The 27,138-nt window shown below is 38.3% G+C and overlaps 1 protein-coding gene across 12 annotated transcripts in view; it reads right to left on the bottom strand.

Annotated features, from left to right (window-relative positions):
- The window catches only part of UTRN (utrophin), a 457,624-nt gene that overhangs the window by 287,699 nt on the left and 142,787 nt on the right, over positions 1-27,138 (bottom strand). For all 12 annotated transcript variants that reach the window (XM_064486618.1, XM_064486616.1, XM_010983720.3 and 9 more), the window contains 10 exons: positions 19,912-20,025; positions 19,107-19,262; positions 15,255-15,425; positions 13,173-13,352; positions 9,199-9,333; positions 7,328-7,477; positions 5,696-5,857; positions 5,117-5,245; positions 4,245-4,418; positions 2,420-2,575 (listed from right to left, as the gene is read on the bottom strand). In XM_064486618.1, the coding sequence (XP_064342688.1) occupies positions 2,420-2,575; positions 4,245-4,418; positions 5,117-5,245; positions 5,696-5,857; positions 7,328-7,477; positions 9,199-9,333; positions 13,173-13,352; positions 15,255-15,425; positions 19,107-19,262; positions 19,912-20,025 (1,527 nt within the window). The remainder of the gene's footprint in view (positions 1-2,419; positions 2,576-4,244; positions 4,419-5,116; positions 5,246-5,695; positions 5,858-7,327; positions 7,478-9,198; positions 9,334-13,172; positions 13,353-15,254; positions 15,426-19,106; positions 19,263-19,911; positions 20,026-27,138) is intronic.

Raw genomic sequence — 27,138 nt, forward strand, 5'->3', positions numbered from 1 at the left:
TAATTTTACACACATATATATTGTGAAATGATTACCACAATCATGTTAATTAATACATCCATCATCACATACAGTTAACTTTTTTTTGTGCTGAGAACACAAGATCTACCTTCTTAGCAGATTTCAAGTTTACAATTATGGACAACAGTATGGAGGTTCCTCAAAATTTTTTTAAAAGAACTACATAATGATCCAACAATCCCACTTCTGGGTATACATGCAAAGGAAATTTAAGTATTCTTTTAAAGAGATACCTGCACTCCCATATTCATGCAGCATTATTCACAACAGCCACAGGTAGACAAATGGATAAAGAAAATGTGATGTGTATATATACATATATACATACAAAAGACACATATATATACTACAGTTTCTTTTACAAGCTCATCTTCCTCAAACTTCCTACTAAATGATGTAATTCTTCTAGACAATTCAGGCCCTTTTTCTTTTTTCACTCTGTCCTCTCCTTAGGCAATCTCATCATCACTGAAAACTTTAATTACAACCTCTCTGCAGATGACTCATAAAATTCTTATCTTCGGCCCAGATGTATTCTCCAGACTTTAATAACTTCATGAATATCTGACATACCCAATTAACTCTCTCAAAGGTACTAAAACGTCAACATATCGAACACATGATTTGTTATGATTTCTCCATGTTTCTACCCTTCCCTCCAGTGCCTGTCTCAGTGATGGCACCATGATCAAGCCAGAAACTCAGGAGTCATCCTTCATCTTTCTCTCTCCTGCTTCCCTACATGTAATCTCTCCCCAAGTCCTACTCATTTCACTTCCTACAGTGCCTAAAAACATCTGCTCACACCATCTCCACTGCTCCACCCCAGTTCAGGCCATCATCGTCTCACACGAACAGCATAACAGTGACTTCCTAACTGGTCTGCTCACATCCATTCCTATGTCTCTGCAAACCACCCTCCAAACTGCAGTGAGTGATCTTTTAAAAAACACATATCTGAGCATGTCATCTCCCTGCAACAACCCTGCAATAACTGCTTATTACTCGTAAGACACAGATTAAAATCTTCACCACAATCTCTAAGACATTGGTACGATCTGGTATCATCCCATCTCTCCAACATCGTGTTCCCACACTTGCTCTCTGTGCTTGAGCCACACAAATGGACTACGCTGCCTCCTACTACAGAGCCTTTACATGTGCTGTTCCATCAGCCTTGACAGCTCCTCCACTGGTCTCACCCAGGCTATTCCTACTCATCCTTCAGACCTCAGCTTATGGACCACTTCCTCAGGGATGCTTTCCTAACCCGACTGGACCAAATCCCCCTTTACATATACTCTTAAAGTAGTACATACATTCCTTCATAACACTTCAGACTGATAATCTGATATTATTTTGTGCAACTACTTGATTAATATTTTCTTCTTTTATTTATGTTTTTGCTCACCTGTCTCTCCACTGCCTGAGTAACTCCTCACAACACAGTAAAGTCTCAATTGTGTTGAATGAGATGACTTAAGCCTAAAACCAGTCACAGACAACTGGTGTAAAAACCAGTCATACCATTTGCATTTATAAAACGCCCAGTCAATGAAAAAGATAGTAATATTTCACAAATAACTTCAGCTGTATAATATTTTAACAGCTCTAATGTATGTGTTCCAGATGTGCAGTGTATAGAAATGACACATGATGTGTCATGCCAACAGTCTAATCTTACATAAATGAGGTCCAAACTGCACAGGCAATATATGACTGTTTGTTCTTACACTTAATTTGAAAGTGATCACAACATTTCAGCTAGTATTCTCTGGGCTTGTGTAGAAACTTACTTTATATTTAAAAACCAAAGTAGGATCTAATACATCATCTAACACAGCTTTTCAGTATTGACAAGAAGATTTCACTTCCACAGGTTTCTTCTTCGTTTTATTTTGGTTTTGCTTCCTTGGCTTCAGGACAAAGATTCTCAACGAGAATCCTCATGAATTCACTAAAGTGTTCAAATTACAGATGTTTCTTGAAAGGATTTTAAATCTTGCTGATTAATGTGAATTTCCTGTCACTTACAATTTAGTGATGTTTTTAACATGTCTCAGTAGACTATTCAATTTAGCCATCCAAGGACCAATAACTTGAGTTTATACAGAGACTATTATTCATAGAGTGTCCTGAGAATAACATGGGAAATGTCAGTAGCCACTGAAAATATTAAAATGACTCTGGATTAAATATTAAAAATAAATTTCTATGTAACTATTCATCATTGGAATAGTAACATAACATTTCAAGAAATACAGTAAAAATTACTGGAATAAACAAAAACATACTTATTGATGCCATAAAATTCAAACATGCATTCTCTCAGAAATGAAATTTTAAAATACATCAATGAGAGAGAGTCAGAGGTGGGCAGGGTGCAGGCTCTCCTCACCTGGGCGCCCAGGTCATTGTAGAGAACCTTCAGAGAAGTCAGTTGCTCATCCATCCCCTTGGGGTTGTCGGTTTGCTGTTTCTGGACAATGTGCCTTCCTGTTTTGATTACAGTCTCCACTTCAAGCTTGACTTCACTCAGAATTTTATAGAGTTTCTTAAAATTAAAGCAAGACATTTTACATATTGTAGTGAAAACTGGCTAACTGGAAGCATTTTAGAACATGGCTTGCAAAGACTGACAGCTCAGAACTAACAATAGAGATCAAAGGGCTTTATCTTTTTCAGATCTGGTTCAAAGGATGAGTAAAATGAGATCAAGGTTGTAAAAACCTTTAAAAATCAACTAAGAAAATACACTAATAGAGATTATACATGTTTTATTAAAAAAAACCTCAAACACATATTTTAAAGGTTTATGAAAGTATTCCATAATATAAACATTCTTCCTACAAAAAAGTGGGAAAATATTAGGACTGAAAGTTGGATGTCTAACATTTTTTAAATTACATTTTAAAATCCTAAATGCTATTACAAGAAAAAAGCCAATGTTGGCTATTTTTGTCTGTTGGAGCTTGAAAGGATTAAGATTTATTTTTTTCTTACAATTCTCTGAAGTACCAAGTCTACCACAAGGAGCACATATTATTTAAATAACAAAAAGGTATATAAAAAGCTCAATGTATCAAGATGTATATGACAACAGGAAGTCGGAGTTATGTAGGTCAAATTCAGAGCTGCTCTCATCCTAGTTACTTTGAAACCAAAAAGCTTTATTCTGGGCAGGTTCTCTTGTGTCCATTCATCATGATTTTGACCTGAAACATCTCACGTGGCACTGTCACAGAAGAACAGACCACTGGACTAAGTACACAAGGTCGACAGTGCTTGCTTTGTTGATCTCCGTATCTCGGTAAATAATTATTTACATTCATATGCACAATCTATATATAAAATTTCACCCTATTTGTTCATTCATTCATCCATTCCAGATTTTGAGTAATTACACAATCTTCAGTACACAATAGACATGTGGAGACTGCAGTTTTGAAGAGGACAAAGAAATCTTCCCAGACTTTTCTGGTCTCAACACCTGTCATCTTTAGTTTCTTCATGATTCTTCTCAAGCAGAACACTTATTCCAAGATTGTGCATGCTTAGCTACATTATTTTTCAATTTCCATGCAACTGAATTTTAAAGTTCAAGACTAAAATAGTAATAAGGCCTTATAAATAATTTCTTCTTTCATATCTTAGGTTTAAACTTTGATTTAAAATTTTATTTTCCTAGAGAATGATTTTTTTATGCTATGATGTTCCTGACATCCATTCTAAGTTCTTCTTTCATACTTTAGGCTTAAAGTTTATTAATTAAAATTTAAAATTTTACCTCCCTTGAGAAGGAAATTGTCATACACTGCAATATTCCTTACATTCATTCTAAGTATGGTTCTTCTAGCTAACTCAAATCTATCCTTTAAAAATTTAGTTTATTAGCCACATCCTTCCCTAGCTTCTCTAAATTCATACTGTGATTAAGATGTGTTTCCTTCATTTTTTTAATCATGTCATATACATGTGTATTCTAGTTTCCTTATCTCAGTATGCTGTAATTGATTTTACTGGCTATCTCTCCTATTTCTTCTAATTACCTGGGTGGAAAGGACCACACTCCTAATTTTTTAGCCTGTTTTTCATCATTTATCCCTATTCTTAGCACACTGGAGACTAAAAATTATTGAACAAACCATGTACTAAAGCACTAGATGAAGCCATATTAGCTACAAAGAAACCCACTGGACACATTAACCGCCCAATGACCTCACCATACACTTGTCCAGGTGTGTCTGTATGACATCAGGGTCCACATCCTTCACATCCAGAACATGAAGTTCTGCTTTCACACCATCCAGCACACGCTTGCAGTCAAGCATGCGCTGTTCAAAGTTAGCAGGCTTCTGGAAAAGCTGGAACTTTGTGGTCACCTCTCGAAGTTTCCTCTGTTTGCAGAAATGAAAATAATAAGCACGTCACATCAGAATGGTCATCTCTCTCAGCAGACAACAGTAGTATAACACACACTGCCAGAGAGCTGTAAAATAAAGCGCCAATAAAAATGTTCCTTAAAAGAATGCAGTGAGGTTGCCCGATCACCTCAGCGAACTGCACAGCCCACTGTCATGAATTCCAGTGTCTCGGTCTGAGATACAATGAAAGGCTAAGCTAGCCTTGCTGGAATTAACTGCATTAATTTTCTCACCTGTTTGAAAAACAGTTCAGGAACCTAGAAGTCACAATGCCCTTCATCACAAGCTCAGAGTGAAAGTCAGTCTCACATATCCTGTTAAGGGACGATGTGGGTCTGTATCCCATGCAGTCAGCCTGCCCAGTGTATCAGCCACACCAGTACTGATGGCGGCTCCACATCGAAGGGAAAACCTATACAAAGCTACCTTCTGTGTCTAGATTGCTCCCTCTTCTCAGCTCGTCTAAAAAAAAGCAGATTCAATATTGTCCACCCACGCAACAGTTTGTTTCTGCTGCCCTGCCTAGTTTGGAAGGCACTTTCAACACATCACTCCCATCCCAATCTTTACATCACAGAGAAGACCAAGGGCACCCAAGTCATCAGCTCCTTCTCACTTTCTTTTTATGCCCAACACACTGAAAAGTCAAAGGAAGCCGTTCTCCCTCTCACCTGCAGCCCATCCATCTGACTTCCTCCTCTAGCAGTCCTGCCGTCTGGGGAGGTCAGAGGCTGAGAACGTGTGTTCCTTCTCAGCTCCTCTAGAGTTAGCTCCTGGGCTGAGATCTCTGCTTGGATTTTCTACAAAGAGATTAGAAAATGGAGACAAGGTCTTTTTTTTTTTAAGTGTCACAGAGTCATATAACACATAAGAATATACTGGTCCCTGTACAAGCTTTAATAAGTGTGCAGTACAATAATAATACAGGCCACCCATATTGTAGGACAGCTGTGTGTGGGGCATGGAGGTCTTTGTGTTTGTCACTTCTAATGTTTGCCACTTATTTATAAAGAAGGAATTTTCCCAACTTTATAGCTAAGAAAATTCTAATTCTTAAGTGGTTGTCATTTGCCAGGATCTCACATCAAAACCATGAGGACCCAAAAATCCACATGCTGTCCTGCAAGTAAGATCAGCCTTTCTCACTGACTCTCCATTGGGTTGGCAAGAGAGGCTGGTGCCCTGCAAGTGAGGAGACAATTCCACATGCTTTCTTTACGATGCAAACACCCTCACGTCCCTGGCAGTACCTGGGCCTCCTGCGGGACTTGGAAGGCATCTATCCTGTCAGTCAAGTACGTTGTAAGCTGCTTGTCCAGCTCCCCTAAGCTCTCCTGCAAGACCTGAAGCATGTGGTCAGTTTCACGCAGGACCTGGAGTTGCTTTTCCAAAGAAATCTGCTTGCTCTCTGCCTACATGGGGGAAAATTTAATCATCAGTTGATCAGCACAAATATAAATAGCTGACTATAAGAAAACCCTTATGTTCTGACCACCAAGAAAAGAAACAACTATAAAAGCACTACTTCAAGACAATGGCCTGCATGGCAAATAAGTAATAACTAGCAAGCATCATGAAGAGGTCCCTCTAATATCTTACGTATCTTGCAGGAAATCACTCATTTTTAATTCTTTCTAAATAAAAATGACAAAATATAAAAATGCCCTTCAGGGCACTATGTTAAGTGAGATAAGTCAAACAGAGAAGGACAAATACTGCATGACCTCAGGTATATGTGGAATCTCAAAAAAACCAAAACAAACTAAAAATTGATGTAAAAACACAAAGCTCATAGACAGAGAGAATTGGTGGTTGCTGGAGACAGGGGTAGGGGTGGGTGAAATAGGTGAAGAGGGTCAAAAGATCAAACTTCTAGTTACAAAGTAAAGAGTTTATAATACAGTAATTATAATTACTATATAATAGTAAGTCATGGAGATGTGATGTACAGAGTGATGATTGTAGATAATGACACTGTATTGCATATTTGAAAGTTGGTAAGAGAGTAAATCTTAAAAGTCCTCATTGCAAGGAATAAAACTTTATAACCTCATGCCAGAGGTTAACTAGATTTATTGTGGTGATCACTTCCCAATGAATACAAGTATCAGATCATTATGTGTATACCTGAAACTAATATGTTATATGTTAATTACACCTCAATTAAAAAAGAAAAAAATGTGTGCCTAAATAATACATTAAAAGGGAACATAAAATATGCCATTTAATTTAAATTCAGGGCATTTTTAGGAATCAGCAATAAGCCTATTAACAAGAATATAAAATATAACAGAAATGTCTATCAGTAGAATGAACATATAAATTTTTTCCAAAGTTTAAAAAAGTTCTACAGATGTGCACAGTGTCAAACACTATTTACCACACTTTTGGGTTAAGTTTGATGCTATTCATGACCTAAACATGACTAGTTATTTTTTAACATGTGTTTGAAAGCTTCTAATATCCACCCAACCCTCCAATAAAAAGTCTCCTTTCTCTACTTACTGATATGAATATGCATGCTGTGATAACAATTCTGAAGATGCATCTAAGAGATTATGACATTTTATAACAGCAGCTTATGTCAAATTCTGATGGCTCTAAGATTTACTAGGATAACATGAGTTATTATTCTTATATACATCTATAATATGATCCTTAAAGGAAATTAGATAGTTCAGAAGTAGAAACAATTTCAATGATAGATTTTTTTATTCATCAAGTTCTACCTGCCTTGTAAGTTTAAGGTCGGCTCTTCCTCACCCAGTATTCCAATGCCCTCAGCATCTCTGTTGGTACCACCTTTCCCCCTGGTGTAAGTTCTCGAGGTCAGCTCCGTACATAAACATCTAACCAACACTCACGCATGGCCCGGATCTTACCAGGTGACTCAGTTCTTCGTATCGACTGTTGAAAGCCTCCAGTTTCTCGCTGATGATGTCATCAAGGATCCCTCCATCGATCAGGGTCTGGCCAAGTTCCCGAATCTGGGTGCGATTATCTGCTGGATGTCGCAAAACAGATTCTAGAGACTGGATGGAGGTGGGGGAAAAATAATGCATTTACTAAGGCAAAGTGTATCACGGATGCTAAAAAAAAATTTTTAAACAAATAATTCTATCTTCTAGAAATCTACCTAAGGAACAAGAGCATAAATGATTAGTCCACAAAAATATCCCTCATGGTATTAACACATAAAATTGAGAACTCAGCATGAAAGATAATATATAATATAATCCAAAAAAGTTCAGTGATTATTAATTACATGGGAAAATGTTCATGGTGTGATAACCAAGTTTAAAAGCAAAAAAGAAGGGGAGAGTATAGCTCAGTGGTAGAGCACACACTTGGCATGCATGAGGTCCTGGGTTTAATCCCCAGTACCTCTGTCAAAATAAATAAATAAATAAACCTAATTACTGCCCCCCACCAAAAAAAGACAAAACAAACAACAACAAAAGCAAAAAAGAATACTATACAAATAAAATTATCTCAGACTGTTATTGATTATATAACTAAAAATAGGTACTCATTTTTCTACAACATATACAAAATATTAGGCACTGTTTTACACACATACTTTATATATACATAAATCTAACTAACCACATGGGCTAAATATTATTCCCATATTACGGATGGGAAAACTGACGCTCAGAGAGGTTAAGTAATTTGCCAACATACACACAGTAAAAAGAAGATTCCAACTTGGCTCCAAAGCCTTGGTGATACCAAAGCCTTTGATCCAGTTACTAAAAAGTAATACCTTCCAGCATGTATATGTAAAAAAAATAATAATGATGATAAGAAAGAAATACACTAAAATGTCTTAAAGGGTTATCTTAGAGTTTACTTTATACTTTTCTCCATATTTCTAGAATGCACGTTTTAACTCTCATGTTAGGAAAGTATGTGTCTGTAAAATAAGTTTTCATAATTCTTTTTAGTACTCTCAATCCCTCGCTCTGCTATTTTATGTGAGAAGTGACATCTTTTCTCCAGCAGAGCATCTGGCTCCTGAAATTTAGGTACCACATTTGACTTATTTCTGACTTTTAATACAGTCATTTACTTAATTACCACATCATGTTCCTACAGTTTAAAAAGCATAGCTACCTTCTTCCTCCTTTTTTTTTCTTTAAAGCAAATCTATTCTCTTCACATTTTAATTCATTTAAGTAACAGGTATTAAGTTATCATGTGCTACAGGCTGCACTGGTTACTGGAGAACAACCAAAAATTCAGACACGTTTCTTGGCCTCAAGGAGCTCAAGCCTCGGCTTGGGGATAGGATCCTATGTCTCCAACATTGCCCTCTCCAACCTGTCTTCCTCCAACTTTTCACAACTGAAGATAACAGAGCAGGCACCACTGAAACACAGTCCTTGCTGGGTCTAATAAGCAACAATAGCTTTATGAAGACAAAAGGTAGCAATTGTCCTAATAATATAAGGCAGAGTCTTACCCACGGACTGGTGAAAACAACCTGGAAAGTCACTAGAGCACTTTGCGATGTCTAAAATGTACTAATTAGCAAACAACTAACCACCTCATGAGGCTGAGCTAGTGGGCCACCAATAATCTAAATATATATGATGGTATAAATACTTCAGGCAATGGAAGAAAACACAAGTTACACCAAAAATCACCAAGGAAGCAAAAGTGTTCGCTGGCATGAGGCATTACGTTCCTCGTTAAACCCTCATTCGGCCTCACTGCAACCAAAAGAACCACTCATAACGCAGGCTCCCACCTCCAGAGCTTCACTGACAGCATCTGTCTTCCCGGGCAGGGTCTCTGTGCTCTTCATCCGCTCCTCCAGAGTGTTTAGCCAGGTGGTCTCAAGGTCCAAATAGTGAAGCAGTTCAATCCAACAAGACCATACCTCCTAAGTAGGCAGGAAAAAACTTAGATTAGATAAGATGCCACTTAGAGAGACGGTGCATCTCCCCCGCTACACATTCTCTCTAATTAATAATAATTTCATTTAGATACGAGTATATATGGGCACTGAGAAACTGAGGGAGCTGAAATTTCAACTAAGTGAAATAAAACTGAATTCTTCAATAGATCATATTAGACCAACTGGAAGGAGGAGGGAGGCAAAGAGGAATGACCTGCCTCACTCTTTAACACTAAAATTAATTCCAAGACTCTATTTAAATGTCAAAAATAAAGTTATATAATTAGTAGAAGAAATCAGGAGGGAAACATTATTAGTTTGGTTTTTTTTAATAGAAAGGTAAAAAATACCCAGACTTGTGACACTTTTTAACAATTACACAGGAAACTGGAATTCCCTGGGGTCCACCCTATTCCAACTTAGAGCTAACTGCTGTAATCATTTGATGTATACTCTTTCCAACTTTTTTCTAAATTCATATGAACATGTCTATACATCAAGAGGGCCACATTTTACCCCAGTCGGAGTTTTGCTATGCTTACTGTATTAGTTGCAACCACGGAATCCCCATTCCCGTGGGGAATTGGGGGCAGGGGCATGAATGTATCCTCCACTTCCTAGGAGTAAAACTATGGGAGGAACAAGCCCCTTCCTCATATAGGAGGAGCCTATTTGATGGATAAATTTAGGAGACAGCTCAGCGTGGAGCCTCCTGGGTTGGTCCTCCTTCAGACCCATAGACCGAGGGAGGACACATTCTAGTGTGCACTCCACATGAGGCATACTCACCAGGTCAAGGGTCAGCAACTTTTCTATAAAAGGCCAGATAGTAAATATTTTAGGTTTTACAGGCTGCATTTGGCCTCTGAAACAGATTCTTCTTTATTTTTTCTGTGTGTGTGCATGTTTTGTTTTTAACAACTCTTTAAAAATATACAAACCATTTTTAGCTCCTGGGCCATAGAGAAACAGGCCACAAACCAGATCTGACCCTCAGGTTGTAATTTGCCAACAACTGGCTAAGATTAGAAGGGAAATTGGTATCTGGTCCCCCAAATTTATATAGGCAGAAAGGACTGAGAAATCTACCCAGCTGCAAGCACAGCCCTATTTCTTATGGGAAGCAAAGGACAGCTCGCAGAGAAGCTCTCCCAGGAAGCAGCACTGGCCCCTAATAGGGCAACAGTCCCTGCCCCCGGAGTAGGGGCCACTGACTGCACGTGCCCAGGTGCATTTCAGAATTACCAGTATTAGATTTCAGAGTCACTAATACCAGTGCCTGCCATTTTTACCTTCCGCTGCCCCAGCTTTTTTGAATGTGAGTGTCTGCTGAGGTTTTCCTGTACCTATCTCAGAATTGTGTTGGGTTTATGGGGTGCAGATAACTTATCTCTATTGCGCCCAGGTCACCAGGTGCCACACCTAAATACCTGCACTGGAAGAAGCTGTTCCTAGGAGCCCCCTCTGCATTTGGACCTGATGCAGATCACAAGATCCTGGACTCCAAGCTTGATGCTGTGCTGGATAAGACTTTGGGCATCCCTGGAGAGCGTTAAGTGTATTTCACAGGTGGAACGAATCGAACTAATTTATGACCAGAGAGTGGATAACAATGGCCACAAATTTTCTGCTGCTAATCCCATGAAATGGTGAGATTATTTTCTCCTCCCTGAGAATGTGATGTGCTTAGACCAAAAGAAGGCTACAGAGGTGGCACTGTGCCAAAGTGCAGACCTAGCCTTTAAGAGGACTGGCAGCTTCTGCTTGCTCCCTCTTAAAAGCCAGCTGCCACGCTGTAGAAGAGCTGTACATTGTGAGGTCATGGTGGAGGGAGACCTGGAGGATGACAGGCCGTCATGAAGGTTCCAGCTGAGCTCCCAGTGAATGCAGGGACCATGTGGACCTGCTCCACAGGGAGCAGAAGAGCCACCCAACTGAGTCAAATCAACCCACAGAATCATGAAAAAATGTATTAACGGTTGTTTTTGTAAGTCATTATGCTTGGGCAAGGTTTGTTACACAACAAATAATAACTGAAACATAAGTGTTTATATTTAAAATATAAAATCGTGGCTGGGAAGACTATATACCCCTTCTGGATCATGATTACTCCAAGAGAGGGATCAAGAGACGGGATAGGATGGGAGAGAAGGAAACAGGTTCTGTAGTGCCAATTAATTTTATTTTAAAACAAGATCTGGAAAAAATACAGCAAAATGTTAACATTTGTTGTATCTGAGGGATACGTATAAAAGTGTTCGTAATATTAACTGTACCCTTATATAAATTTGGACTGTTTCATGATTTAAAACAGTTTAAAGGAATCTAAAAATAATCAAGGTAATAAAGTTGCACTCTTCAGTAGGATGGCATCCTTACTCTAATTTAGAAATTTGGCTGTTTCCACAAGATCCCTTGGTAATCCCTCACATAATTTTAAGAGTGCTTCCATTTTGAAATCTCTTTTCTAATTCTTGTCACTTCCTCTTTCAAAGATACAAAGGTGTCACCTTTCTCTTTTATCTATAGTGTTCTCTCACATTTTCCCTTTTCTTCTTTCAGGCTAATTCTCTCAAACTACTTCAAAAGTAATTTTAAAAATAATTCTCCAAGCAATTCTACAACCTCAAAATATTTCATTCCTCATCCTTAAACTGTCACCTCCAGGTCCTAAACACAGAAACAACACAGAATCCATGGTGGTCTTTTGTTAGTGTGGGATAACCTGGGGACCCCATTCATTATTTAAGCATATTGTGAGTACTTTGGCTACAAATAAAGAGAAAAAAAGAAAAGGCAAAATCATGGGTGGTTAGGACAGAGAAGAAAATATGGGCAAGACTGTAGAATTCAATCCCAGGATCACTTATGGGGATTTAAGATTATCCATACAGAATGTTATATATTATATTTACAGAACTTTAAATTCTCAAATGAGTAACCTCAGCTGTTTTATGTTAGATGATATCTTAATATTACAGAATAAGATTTTGTTTGACTTGTAACTTTCTTATTAACTAATTTGAATTACACATATTTACCTTAGCACAAAATTGATTCAGAATAAGTGAATAATGAGTGAATTTAGCTTAAATATTGTGGTTGTGATTACCATTTTAGGATTTATTACAATACAATCATTTGATTTAGGTTGAACTGAATTTAAATTGTTATAAATTCAAGGGCTTCTTAAGTCTGATCAATAAGATGTAACAAAAGTCACACTAATGTATAAACAAACAAGCAAAATCTTAATTTTATTTTTTTTTAAATCACAGAATCATCTACATCTTAAACTGGCCAGGGCAGGGGAAATGGTCCAGTAAAATACACATTCAAGTTCATCTTTTCTTCACTCTAAATAAAACCTGTAATTTTAGACACCACTCTAAAAAAAATACCCCTCAATTTATCTCTGCACTAACCAGGCAAAACAAAACCAAGAAGATATTCACAGTATATTGTTTTAGAATTTTAGGACTGGAACAGACCCTCCAGGTCATCTGTAACATGAAAACCCTGATTTCACATTTAATAAATGTAACAACTGAAGCTAAGAAACGACTTTACCAAGAACCTCCCACCAACTGAAGGCAGATCTTGGTCTTCAATTTTCCAGTCTCTCTGTTTCACTTTTATCAACCTACTACCTAAATTATTATCTACTAATTATTAATATTATGATCTCATGAAAGAACTACTTTTCTTTAGTGATCTAGTAATTGAAAAGAAACATGGAGAGTTTTTTTCCCAAGATATGGAAATGGTTAGTACATTACAAAATCTGAATCTCAGAAATACATCAGTGAAAAAAAATACCATACCTCTAGTGTGTGGCACTTTCCTCGAATTCTATTACAAAGAAGTTGATAATTCTCCAGCACGACATTGAGCTCAGATGTCAACTCCTGGCCACCAGAGGGCACTTTTGCAGCTAATAACTTGATGTTGTCCTTGAGAATCTTCACTCTCACCTCCTTCTGCAACACATCCTCTTTCGCCCTCTGTTTCAAGACAGAATGAACTTGAAAACTGTCTCCCTATCTCAGTAACCAACTTCTTTCTTTTTCAAAAAATGTGACTAAACCAAAATTAAAACATCTGGATGATTCTAACTACCTAGTTGGAACATTATGTAGGTAATCAATACAGAGAGCACCTGTTGAAATAAGAAGGGTAACTACAAAGTTTCACTCATTATACATCCCAATGTACACAGTCCCCACATGGGCATTTTCATTAAATAACAGCAGTGGTAAATACCTAAGTTATCCTAAATTATGTTCACTGACAGGATGTATTGTCAAAGTCTGGGCCCCTAATAAGAATTAAGTGAATTCATTTTGATTAAGTAAATTTAATTTTAATATATTTTAATTGAATTAAAAATAATTTAAGTGAATTCATTCATTTTAATTCCCCTCCCCAAAATAAAACTTTAATTGACACTGGAAGTCTGAGCTTATTGGTCTGAAATACATTTTCACAAAAAATGAAAGTACACCATGGTGGACGTATTCTTTAAAAATAATATAAATATTTTTTCTCCTGGAACATAAGTATATCTATCCTTCTGATAATTAACAGCATTTCAAAAATGATGAAGTTATACTGGGAAGATCTGAACTAGAAATAGCTTCTTTCCTCATTCTCCCTCTGTGCTTAAGATGAAGCCTCACACACAGGAAAAATCAAACTAAAACAGCCTTTCGCTCTCCTGTGTAGCCTTTTTTACTACTTAATGGTTTTAAAATTCTCTAGGTTGGGGTAAAATGATTAAGTGCAGTTTTTTTTTTTTAATCCTAATGGTTGTTTGGCAGAATAAAAACAGAATGTTGCCCGATCAAGGGTTTTAGTCTCATTTTTCTAAACTCTCATTCCTAGCAACCTTAAGAAACCATAGAATGACAATGTCAATAGCACAAAGGAGAAGAATAAATGAAACAAGATGGTTCTTAACACAGTAGGCTACCTTTAAAATACTCTACATACTGAGTATTTGTAAAGTTCCAAGAAAAGCTACACTAAAAAAGTGTTTCTGTGAAAATACTACACTAAAAGCCCCTTTTATTTACTTTGATTAAAATACAATAATGCACTGATGAAATATAATCCTTTAAAAAATATCTGCAACAGAGATTTTTGCTTTTGTTACACTTGTAGGCACGCTAAGTGTGGGGTAAAACTGTGCTGATCTTTTTTTTTTTTTTTTTTTTTTTTTTGTAGCTTTTAAGACATTATCTCCTTTGGCTTCAACACAGAAGGATACTTGAAGTAGTGTTAGAATGAGGCCCAGTTCTTTTATTATATAAAAAGAGGAGTTCAAGATTATTGACATAGGAATGTAAGTTTTAAGGAAAGACATCCTAAGGACCCAACTGATACTCAATCCCTTGATGACATTCCTACCGCTATTCTTACCTGCTCTAATAATATTTTGGTATTCATGCATGCCCCAGGTACTAGCTGGAAGAATACAGTTGACGAAATAAAGATAAACCCCAACCAAACTGGGAAGTCTCTCTTGTTTCTTATGAAAAGCAATTCTTTCTGAAAATCTTTAGAAATAGATAGTGGCGATGGCTGCACAACATTGTGAATATAAAACTGACGCCACTAAATGTGAGTCTTTCTCTGTGGCCCCCGCGAGGTTCTAGTGTCAGAAACTTTCCCGGGGGCCCTCATGGACCCAACTTATGGGCCAAGTTAAACACATGGACTCTCAGCATCCTATCCTACTAAAATCAGGCAGCTGCCCTTCTGTTTTCTTTTTAATTTGAGATCTTACTATGAAGGATTATATGTACAGATCACACCTTACAGCCAGTAGATGACTAACCGCCTGATTGATTTTGAAGGGAGGAGGGAGACAGAAAGCCTGTGGACACTGGTGGTCCCCACCTCACCTTCATCTCCTCCACAGCACTCTCAAGTTCTTCCGGGGACTTGTACTCAAAATCCCTCTCCAGGTATTCTTCTTCCGCCTGCGTCATCCACTCCTGCATCTCTGCCAAGTCTTTCTTCAGGTTCACCACTTTTTCCTGACTTTCAGACAATCTATTTTTTTTAATAGTAATCTAGGAAGGAAAAGCCATTCACTCCAATAAACAAATCTAAATGCTTTAAATGTCAACTTCTAGTTTCTAGTATCTAAAGACACAGTAATAACTTTCCACAAAGAGCCTTAAGGTTCAAAATTCAGATGAAATCCTTTATACATTTTGTGCTGATCCTGTGGAACACAAGCAATAGTGAAAACAATAATTATAACCAGGATTCCGTTTCACATTTTGGACATTCATCTAATTTGGAAATACTTATTTTTTTAAAATGCAAACTTTTGACAGATAAATACTCAAATGAAGGACTCTAACCTACGGCAATAAAAGCACGTATTTCATGAAAATCTACTGTAGCATTATTTATGGGGGAAAAAAACTGAAGGAACCAAAACATCCATTTTCTCTTTTTAACAGGATTTCCCCATTAAGATTGCACTTATAAAAAGCAGAGAAGAGGAGACTGCTGTTAAAGATGATCATAAAACACTGCTTTATAAAGTTTTGGTTTTGATAATCTACTATACTTGTATATTCCACACAGACAAAAAAAAGGTTACATCAGAAAATCAGTATCCCTCAGAATCCAGTCCAGTAACTTTGTTAAATATTTCAGGAAGACTAAAAACATTCTTCAGAGAGATCCTCCCTCTAACCACAAACTGCCTTCCACTGTGGGAGAAGGTATCGTCCCACACAGATCAGCCAGCACGCACTTCACTATTCAACCGCACACCCAAATTACATCGCACAGAAGTGGTCGCCTTGCCAGGGCTTGCCTGGCTGTGAAACTGATGGTGACGATAGGGCAGGACAGGACTAGGATGGCTCTCACAGGAATACGGGGGGAGGCTTGGTGGCCTTCCCGTTCCTCTCTCTAAACAGGATCACAGTCATAAAAACAGACAGGGGCTGAACAAGAGCTTGGATTCCACTGCCCCACGTGGTACTCGGACAGCCTACTGCCAGCAGTGTACACAGTCCTGCTTCCCCCGTCTTGCTGATCAACACTTTCACCTGGTGAGCTTTAAAAAAAATACAGACTTCAGGGCCCTACTTCCCCAAAATTCTGCTTACTAATAGTTTCTAAACACTAGTCAGTTATATAATTTTCCTGGATCCATAGAGAAATGAGAAAAATTAAAAATGCAGCAAACTTTTCAAAAAAAAAAAAAGCTCAAAACTAACATTAATTCTCCTGATATTATATACTTTCTACTTTTTGGCATTAAAATGTTTTCCTTTTCGTGATATCATGGATATAATAAATGAGATAAATTTTTTATTTGTTGACTTTACATGCGTATCCTTTCTTAGCAAAATTAAACTTTGGCAACATTATGTTTGTCCAAAATTTCTTCAACCTTTTCACTATTCGGTGAACTGCTTTAGATAATTACTCATGCAACAACACATGGTTGCCTCCTTGCTGAAGACACTTAAAAATTTCCCATGCATTTATTGCCATACTTTGAATCAATAGTAATTCACAATTAGTTCTGTTTTCATATGTGTAAGTATGTATGTGTATAGACAGATAAATAGACACACAGATCTAAATATCCATATGTAACATGCATCTGTCTCTATCCATCTATCTATTTCTTCCTTGCACCTCATTGTCACTTCCAAACCATCTTCCCTGCTTAGTTCCCCCAAAACCCAGCTCCTTCAAGCACATGTCATCGAATTACGGCACAGTTAGAGAAGTCTGAATTTGGCTAGAATATAAGATGATATTACAAAGTTTTTTTTTTTAGGTGTCACAATGATATTGCAGTTTTGTAGAACATTGTTCTCATTCATGGAAGAAGCATGCTAAAGTATTTAGGAGTACGCTGTCATAATATTTTTCACTTCCTGTCAAAAGTACATATTTAGGAAAAAAAAAGGTATACGTGTGTGTATGTTGGGAGAGACCTGGGGAGAGGGAAAAAAGGCAAATGTGGTAAAACAGTAACAATCAGCAGATTTAGGAATGGTTTATGGCTGTTCTCTCAACCATTACTTCAATTTTTCTTTAAGTTTGAACATGTTCAAAATCAGGAATTGGGGGGGGACAAAACAAGATACTCAGGGATGCAAATATAAAATTTTCCTGTATATACATTAAACAAAAAGTACTGTATTAAGGGATAAGCACTATCTACACGACCGTCTGTGGAGTATTCCTGCATTTCACATTTTCTTCTCTCATTTTTCACCCTTTGCTCACTCACTTCAGCTACATGCAACCTCACTATTATTCCACCAACAAAACAGAAGGCATCAGAAGAGAACTACATCTCACTCCTCGTGTCCCGTAGCTGCCTTCCCTTCTGTTACACGGAGGGACCACCTGACAGCAGTTCTTCCCCTCAGAGGGTGGATCTCATTCCCTCCCACGTAATCACAGACTTCGCTTCGGAAATTATCTTCTCTCCATCTCTTCTGCATCGTTACTCTCTCCCCCTAAATGAAGTCCTTGTCGGCAGGCAGACATCCTGTGACATCACTTATTTTTAAAAATTACAAAAACAGCTCTTAGGATCCCCATGTCCCTTCCAGCACCTACCTCATTGAATAGAGAAAGTTCTCGAAGTTGGCTACACTTGCTGCAGTACCTCACTTCCTTTCCTCTCCTCAACATTCTCCAACATGACTTTTCTTCCCCACCACCCGACTGGGACCACTTTTCTCAAGGTCACGATAAGCCTCCATCTGGTCAAATCTAAAGCGTGCTCTCCAGTTCTGATTGGCCTCAGCAATCCTCAGCACTGGACACTGTGCAGAGCTTTCTCCACCTGGCCTCTGGGGCCTCACACTCTCCTGGTACCTCTCCTCTGGCTGACCTCACCTTTGTAGCATCCTTGCCCAGCAGTAAGTGCTGTAGAGTCCTATTTCCATGTCTAGTAATCTTGAATTTAACTCTTTCAGTATGGAAGTCATCATTTCACCAGCTCCCACAAAAGCATCTCCTGAGCCTTCACCATTTCAGTAAATAGCACCATAATTCACACCAAATGGAAGCTTCGCAAAAATCCTGAGCTGTCCTTCACTATTCACTTTTTCTCATACCACACATCCAATCTATTACTAGACTCCTAGCTCCACTTTCAGAATATACTCCAAACCTAACATTTCTCATGACCTCCACCACCATCTCCCGAGTCAACCTAGTCCAAGGGGCCAGCCTCCCTCTCCAAGACTGCAACAACCTTCTAAGTATTCTCCTGTTTTCACTCTCGATTTCCCAGAGCAAATTATCCACCTGGAAGCCAGGGTGACCTTAAAAACTCTATTGTATGTCGACTTCTTGCTCAAAACCTTCTGCTTTCTATGTGAAATTATACTTGAAATAAAACTCACAATCTGTGCTTCAAAGGCCATATACAACCCATCTCCACCTACTTTCTGACCTCAGATCTTACCATTCTCCCACCCAGTGACTCCTCCCTTCATTCTATTCCAGCTGCAATGACTTTCTCATTCTTTATTGAACACATCAAGCTCATTCCCGACCAGGAGCCAAAGTGGACAATATTAACCTCCCTTAATTTAAAAGAATGATCCATTTCTTGCCCCAACCTGCCACCCACGCTACAGTTACTCTAGACTGCTGTTTTTCAGACTGGATGGGCTATGAGTTCAGTTTAGTCCATCAAGAGAAGCCACTGTCTAGCTCTTGAAAATCACACATAGCAAAATTGAAAAACTCACCTCCTTACTGAATTTCTCCAGTTGTGTTTGGTGGTCAACTAGTTTCGTTTGCATCCAGGTTTTGATCCCAGCAACTGGGCAGCTACGAAGGTTAGCCTCTATTTCTTTCATGTCTTTCAGAGATGATTCAGTTGTTTCCATTTCGTTAACAAATGCCTGAACACACAAAATAAGTCCTTGCTGAGTGCGTTCTTACATAAGTGAATGCCATTATTATAGTTTTCTCTGCCCATATCCCTGCAAGTATTTTAAGAACAGACTGCTTGGGACTTGGGACTTTAACTACTTAAGAAATATTGTGTCAAGAAATTCATTTCACCTGGGTGCTTTGTACAGCCATCTGCTAAATGAGATTGAAAATACTTGAATCTCTGCCGGGAATAGTACTTTTAATTCATTTAGAGAAGCCTAATGATTTCACCAAATATAAAATGTCAGTATTACTGGCAAACTTCATTCATTAGATATGTTTTTCTTAAAGCCTCACCATGTGGCACAATAAGATCAATATACAATTGGTAATTATGACACTAAGATTGCCATTGTAACATAAAACAGCAGCTCCTAATGAACTAAAATCCCTCTTGTGTTCTCCATCCAAAATTCTATGACTGTGGCCCAATATAGAAATATGAACAGTTGTTCTTTCACTGGCTATAAAGTTAAAAAAAAAAAACGGTTTATGATGAAAGACATTTTATCTAGCTTTATTGTCATGGCATATTCTTATAATTTTAATAATAGCAAATAATAAAGAAGAAAATGTTATTTATTACAGCAGGTTCACTAGATCAGCAGAACTCACAGAGCACTGGTCAAGCTGTCTTTGTAGTCCTTCGGGATCTCCTTGGATAGCCTGCTCTTTCATTACGAAGTCTTTCACACCATCCATCCACTTCTCAATGACTTTTGAATCAGCCTAAATCGAACACAATAACAAAGGGGGATATTACTCAGTGACATTCGACCTACTGCATCTCAAGATCTATTGCTACTGGAAAAAAAAGGCAACTTTTCAAAACTTTGATAGCATCATTTTCATATATTTTATTTCTTTTTTTAGATCCTCCAATGCTGAAAAATAATTATCTTCTTCATTGTTGACTAAAATCCTCATGAGATGATATCTTTGTGATCATACTAAAGCTTTCAAGACACTCTCCAGTGACCCAAGCTATTTTGCTTAATGTGAGCAATATCTATGATTAAAAATTCAAATTAAAGGGGAAAAATGCTTTTCTAATATAATCAGCTAAAAAAAATCTTTTGTTCTCAAATAATTTAGAACAATTTTCTCAAGTTACCTACTCAAAGCAGGAATAAATAAAGAATAGAGTGAAGGGAATACAATAGACCGTTCTTAGTTCAGCTGTGGGATGCCTTATCTAAGAGCCCAGTACAGTCTGCTGCCCAACTCCTTTCTTTCATCCAACATTTACTAAGCACCCACTGTAACCCAGTTACTGCATGTGGTGCTGGGGGAATGAGAAAGGAAACATTTTGCAGAAAGAAAGACACTTGAGAGATGCAGCAACATTGGAACCGGACCTTAAAGAATGTGAACAAGTAGGTCCAACTTGAGTTCCAGATATAGGTAAAGCAATGATCATTTCTTTCCAAGGTCCCTCATTCCATCACTGGTCAGTCTGACTTGTTAATTTCCTTTATATTGAGCTACCTTTGTTTCCTCGTACCTCCCTCAATTATTTGTTTCTCGTTCCTCCCTAGGAATGGAGATAAATTAACTATACTATTAAAAAAAAAAAAAAAACCTTCCGATTGGAAGGCAGCCACTGTGTCTTCTTTAGTCTTTTAGTGATTGAACATTCCGAGTTCCTTCCATGATGTCTCTAGGACACGTTACCCAGATCCTGCACTCAACACTCCAATCAACATACTCTGGAAATCACATCAACTTGTTAATGTACTTAAAATATGCCACAGAGAATCAATTATTCTTACCCTTAAAATGTTGTAATGAGTGACAAAGATGGAACCTAACTGGTATTTCACATATGGATATCACATTCAGAAAATGCCATCTAAAATATTTTCAATTTTATTTTTCTTATTGTAGAGTTGGTTTTTGTTTCCTTTGTGTTTTTTAAATTTGTTTATAGACATATTATTCATAATATTATAGTTAGCTAAAGCTCCAAAATTCTCATAACTATTTTTTCCTATTCCATGTTGTTTGATTGACTTCTGTAACAAATTCAGAACTTGGTATTTATAAATATTAAATTTTGCATTGTTAACAATCCTAGTGAAATTGACACACTGTAACTGACTATACTTCAATTAAAAAAAAAAACCTAGTTAATATAACAATAAAAAGCCAACAGAATGATTTGAATTTTTAGTCCCTCCAGTTTCATATCAATTCCTCCCAACTTTCTTATTTGCAAATCTGACAGTGAGGTATCCTTTTTGTACTGGGGTGAATTTTGGTTGGGTTTGGGGTTTTTTCCAGGTGAAAAGTAAGGCCAATTACAATGCCTACCTGAGAATTCCCCCATGAGGACACCATCTCATACATTAACCAACAAACTTTTGGCTCAGTTTTCAAAACATGGGAATCAATATAATACTATCATCTAAGTAGCTTTCCACTTCTTTCTTATAAGAGATTTTCTCAAACACCTTACTGAAATCAAGACTTACCCAAAATGATAGATAGTCTGTGAGCTTTATTTGAACCAAATGAGCACACATAAAATGTGAGAGTATAAACCTGTATATCTAATAATCTAGTATCCCTCCTCCAAGAAATAAATAAAAAGCAGCAGTGCTTAAAGGAAATGAGTCTGGGCAAGGCTATTAGTGGTACCCATGCTGACTCCTGGTGACCACCACATTCTTTCCTCCGCACATGAAAGAACTCTGATTGGTCATTTATCTACAGCTTTGCCAGGAACTGACATCAAGCTTACTTCAAGTCTTTAGCTTCTAGAACATAATGTTCCCCCTAACTTAGAACATTCATCCATCTCCATTTTTCTGGTCATTTCCTTTCAAACCGCATATGCGACCTTGAGATCCCGGGTGAAATACTAGGGATGTGGATTTAGGCATCTGAACGATTGCGTAGTTTTTCCATCTAACTCATAATTCAGGCTCTAATGCACTCTCAGTAATGACCGTTCTACAATTTCTAGTTTACAGGGTCATTCTCTGATGAAGATGGGAAACGAAAAGTGCTTCTGTGGCCAGGCCTTTCTGTCTCCTCCATTCATGTTGTACCACTCTGCGCAAGCACTTCCTTTCTCCCCTTATTCCAAGCGCAGCTCTGAAAGCCCTTTCAGCCACCCTGTGCCTTTTCCTCAGGCTTCCCTTCCCTCCGTGCCTTAGCCTGTCTGTCACTATTCTCGCACACCTACGCTGCTCTGACTTATTTCCTACTGGTGACATATCTCTTCTGGGTTTGCCCCCACATTCTCAGATCTTATCAGGGAAGACTGCTCAGGAAGACGAGATCAGGGAAGGGTTGTCAGGTGGGACGTGCAAAAAGGTACATGTGCTAAAAGAAAGAAGGGCTACATCTAAGGGTCACAAAGGGCCTTTTTTAACTGTCCATTTAACTTGTTACCCCTTCTTGCTCTGTTAATCTCCCGGCTGAACTTTTTAAGCATTCAAGGCAGCGTTACTGCTGTGTAACTGAACAATTCATTAAACCTTGTTTGGAACAAGGAAAACTGATAGTCTCCTGGGCCAAGGATTTTTGAAATTTATGAAAGCATTTTATTCCAAGGAGGTTTCAACCACAATCAGCCTTGACTGAAGCCAGCAGCCTCAACGATCCCCGTCGCTGGCACAGGACAGGAAGTTTTAAGACGTAAACCCCCTTCCTCCCTCCCTCTCTCAGACACACACAGCAAGTCACACGCACCTGTTCATTGTCTTACAGTTAAATGTGAGGGAAAAAAAAGGGAAAGAAAGCAAAAGACACAGACGAGCCATGCAGACCAAGAGATCGTCCAGATAATAACAAAGGAAACAGTGAGAAACCGGAAAAGCTGTTTTCACTCCTAGAAATCCTGCAGGTAGTCCTGAGCATGCTGAGTTCTAAGACAGGCAGTCTGGCCCCAGGACAAGACAGACTAAGGTCTGAATACCTAGCTCAGCACCTTACCAGCCATGAGGCCTTGAGAAACTCATTTCTAAATTTTTCTTCTTGGAGTTTCTGTAGCTCATCTATAAAATGTGAATAACAACTATCTTGTCTGATTGTTCTGAAAAACAGAGATAGTTTGGACAGGGCTTGGAACAGAGCAGGTATGCAGTAAATGACAGCTATTATTATGAAGATCTGCAAAATCAAGCACTTTATTACCAAGATTAACTCCATAAAAGCGTTATCACTTCAAGTCCTGGTGTCTCTTCCCAACAGACACTTCACAGGAATGAGTAGTCAGGGTGAGTACATATTTGCATAAGCATCAGTTTTAACGTGCTTAACTGCTGCCAACGTTAATGCTTGTTCCATTATGTAACTGTTCAAAAGTGACTGTATGAAAGAGCTACTGCTTCCGGCACTTCTGATTAGACCGGGCTGAATCCAGCTCAGCAGAAGGAAGCCAAGTACACGAGGAAAGGCCCAAACTTTAGAAATGCCTGACACCAGCAAGTTCACACGGCCTCCCTACCCAGGGGCTCCACCGTGTGGGAAAGGTGAAGAGGTTACTAAGATCAACACTAGCAACCGCTCAGTGCAGGCAAATGCGGGAGACGGGAGCCCTGCTCTGCCCTCTAGCATCTCCTCTTTCCCTAGAAGGAAAATACTCTCCATCCACGTGCAGCAGATGTTTCCTGTGCTTTTAAAAAACGCCAAAAGTCTGCTCATCTTCAAGTCAATCGTACAGCAAAAAGCTTACAAGGAAAATGAAAGAGCTCACACGAAAAGTGTTTCTCTGTCCATTTAAAAATCACTCAGCTGATGCACTTATGAATTTCCAAGGTAAAACAATGAGCCATTTTTCACCATCTTCATCCACTTGCAGAATGAATATAGGGATAGACAGATACTAGACACATATAGAGACGTTTAAATTGGGTAATTCTAATGTTCCATCTTCTTTGGGGGGGCTTCAGTTCTTTCAAGCAATATGAAAAAAAAATTTTAAGTTGTAAATTTCTAAAATAAGTGTCTTATTATTTCACATGCAAAAACAAACTGTAAGTAGTAATCTAGGATAACCGTTTCTCATTCCTATTTATACTCAAAAATTCTCAAAGAAATATAAAATGACTAATATGGGAGTTCTGAAAACCTAAGTATCAAATATTCTAGTTTGGAGGGGTCAAAATGCTCTATTGACCATCACTGCTCAAAAGCACTGATTTGTAAGCACTTTGGATGGGCAACACCTGCTGCTGGGTCACAGAAAAACAATGTGAGGTCGTTAAAACAACTCCTTTAGCCCTATACATCCCATCTCCCAGCCTGCAGCCCCTGAGCCAGGGATGGAGGAAATCTGAAGCCTGGTAACTCTGGATCAAGACAATAAGATTCCACGGTACACAACTACCTCCCAAGACTTTATTTACAGCTAAATTCTTGGAATTTTATTTCGCTCCTCCCTCATCTGTTGGAATGTTCACAGCTTTTAAGCAGCCAACATCTAACCCAAGACATAGGCAAGAAGAATCGTGAAACCAGAATTAAAACAGTCATTTAAAGCAGGAGATTTCTATTTTGTTGGTTTCATAATATTCCTTAACCTCAAAACACTCTTTAAAAAGTGTTCCCTCATGTAGTAAGGAAGACCAGCAATGATATTGCTACTACATTTATTTATCTGAAACTAGTAAAGTTATTAAATTTAAGGTTTAGAAAGCACCAAAATTACCTTTAGTAAAGTAAAATGTATTCAAAACGAGACCAAAGAAATCCTCACAAGATCATTACATCAGTTCTGTGTTACTCAGACAGAGTTAAATCAGCTATACTGCATGTTACTCTTAGAAGATATTTATCATTGGGTTTTTACCCTGAAATGCATTCCAAAGTAATTTCAAAACCTGGTTCTGTATGTCTCAGAGCTCCAGCAAGTCCCCTTCCCCACACTGGGTGAGAACACAGTACCTGTGTTAGTGTGTGTCTCTGTTCAGCAATTGATGGAAGAGGTGTGACTACAGGGAGGTTCTGCCATTTAGGATAACCAGGCATCTAGGTTTTATAGATCCAACCTCACTAGAGAGGTTCAAGTGGGTATGATGTCTGCAGGCACCTGCAAGTAGTGACTTGCACATTTGCTTACTTGCTGTGTGCCAGACAAGGTTTCTGTGCTCAAAGAGCTCGTGCCCTGTGAGAGGAGAGACACACAGGTCTCAGCTGTAATAGAAGCTGGCCTGAGCTGGGGTTACTGTGAAGGTGTAAACAAGGCGTAGCAGAATCACAGAAGAGGGAATAATTAGCTGCGGGGGCGATGACTGAAGGCTGCTTGTAGAAGCAGCTTATTCTTTTTTTTTTTTTTGGCTGAGTTTATTTTTGTTTTATTTATTTATATTTATTGAAGTTACAATGTTGTGTTAGTTTCTGGTGTACATCACAGTGATTCAGTTATATATATATATTCCTTTTCACATTCTTTTTCATTATAGGTTATGATAAGACATTGAATGTAGTTCCCTGTGCTGTACATTAGAACCTTATTGTATATCAGTTTTATACATAGTAGTTTGTATCTGCTAATCCCAAACTCCTAATTTACCCCTCCCCGAAGCAGCTTATTCTTAAAGGATGAGCCAAGAAGAGAATGACTTGAGTTTCTAGCAAGTGAGTGACATTGCCAAAGGAAGGTAATTGTCTGATGTGGCCTTTGTGACCCACCACACTGTCTCCCCACCAGGCACCGCTCATAGGAGAGGATGCAGACAGGGCTCTGGGCAAGGAGCGAGCAGGAGATATGAGATGTCTGTGAAAGCACTTGGCATTAGCAGAGCAAGGACACCAGATCCTTTCCAGAAGTAACACTCTGGCATCCGTGTGGACAATGAATTCAAGAGAGAAGAGATCACAAGCAGGAGTCAGATATAAAGGGTAGTGAGATTGTCAGGGCAAGAGGTTACATGAAAGTCTGAAAACAGAAGAAAGGGGCTGGAGAGGGGGTCCAAAGAGGCAGGAGCAGTGGTATGTATATGAAAGAGTTTTGTGTGGGCCTTAGGGACAGTTTCTTGATTCCATGGTTGCCCCACACTGCAGGAGATCTTGACTAGAGGAAAGGAAACAATACAAAATACGCTTGCAGCCCCTGACACCAAAGATGTTATTGCTGGGGATGAGCGGCCTCTTAGAATTTTATAATATTCCATCCCCATTATTCATAAGAAAATCATGCCAGTAAAATCAATAGTGAAAATATTACCTTTTTCATGTATTTTTATATGTTTTGCTGCCTGGAAGGAGCGGGAGGACTTCCCGTGAGATAGTATTTAAAAGCACCAATTAACATTTTAATTCTTAAGTACAGAAATTGAGGTCATTAATTTGGCACGGAACAGATAAAAAAGGAGAATGTAAGAACATATTTGAGCGTGACACCGTGAATAACAATGCAGGTGCAACCTCTACCTATACAAAAGAAACCAGCCATGTCGACAAAGGAAATACAGGCACGTAGGAAAACACTACTTGCCAACAAGTAACAGAAAACTAAAATTTGCACATAAACCAATAACAAGATCATCTTACAAGTACTGTAGGGTGGTAGGGAAAAAGAGTTAAGTGTCTAGCTATGAAAATACTTTCAAAGTTTAGGTGTACTGTGTCAGTGAAAGGCATTATTATTTTGAATAGTGGGACTCATACTCCAAGCTCATGCATTTGTGTGTTGTCTATTTAAATGCCCCTCGTGGAGTTCCAGTATCATTTGTTTCTGCTAGTGTGGAAAAAATGATTACAATTAGCAATGTGCATGAACTTTTCTTTCTTACTTTGAATATGCTAACCCCCAGCAAGGATCACTGTATTGGGGAAGAAAGGGATGGAAATGGTCTTGGGGAAGAAAGAGAACTCTAAATGCTCACTCTA

This window comes from Camelus dromedarius, chromosome 6, assembly GCF_036321535.1.
Source record: "Camelus dromedarius isolate mCamDro1 chromosome 6, mCamDro1.pat, whole genome shotgun sequence".
Lineage (NCBI taxonomy): Eukaryota > Metazoa > Chordata > Mammalia > Artiodactyla > Camelidae > Camelus > Camelus dromedarius.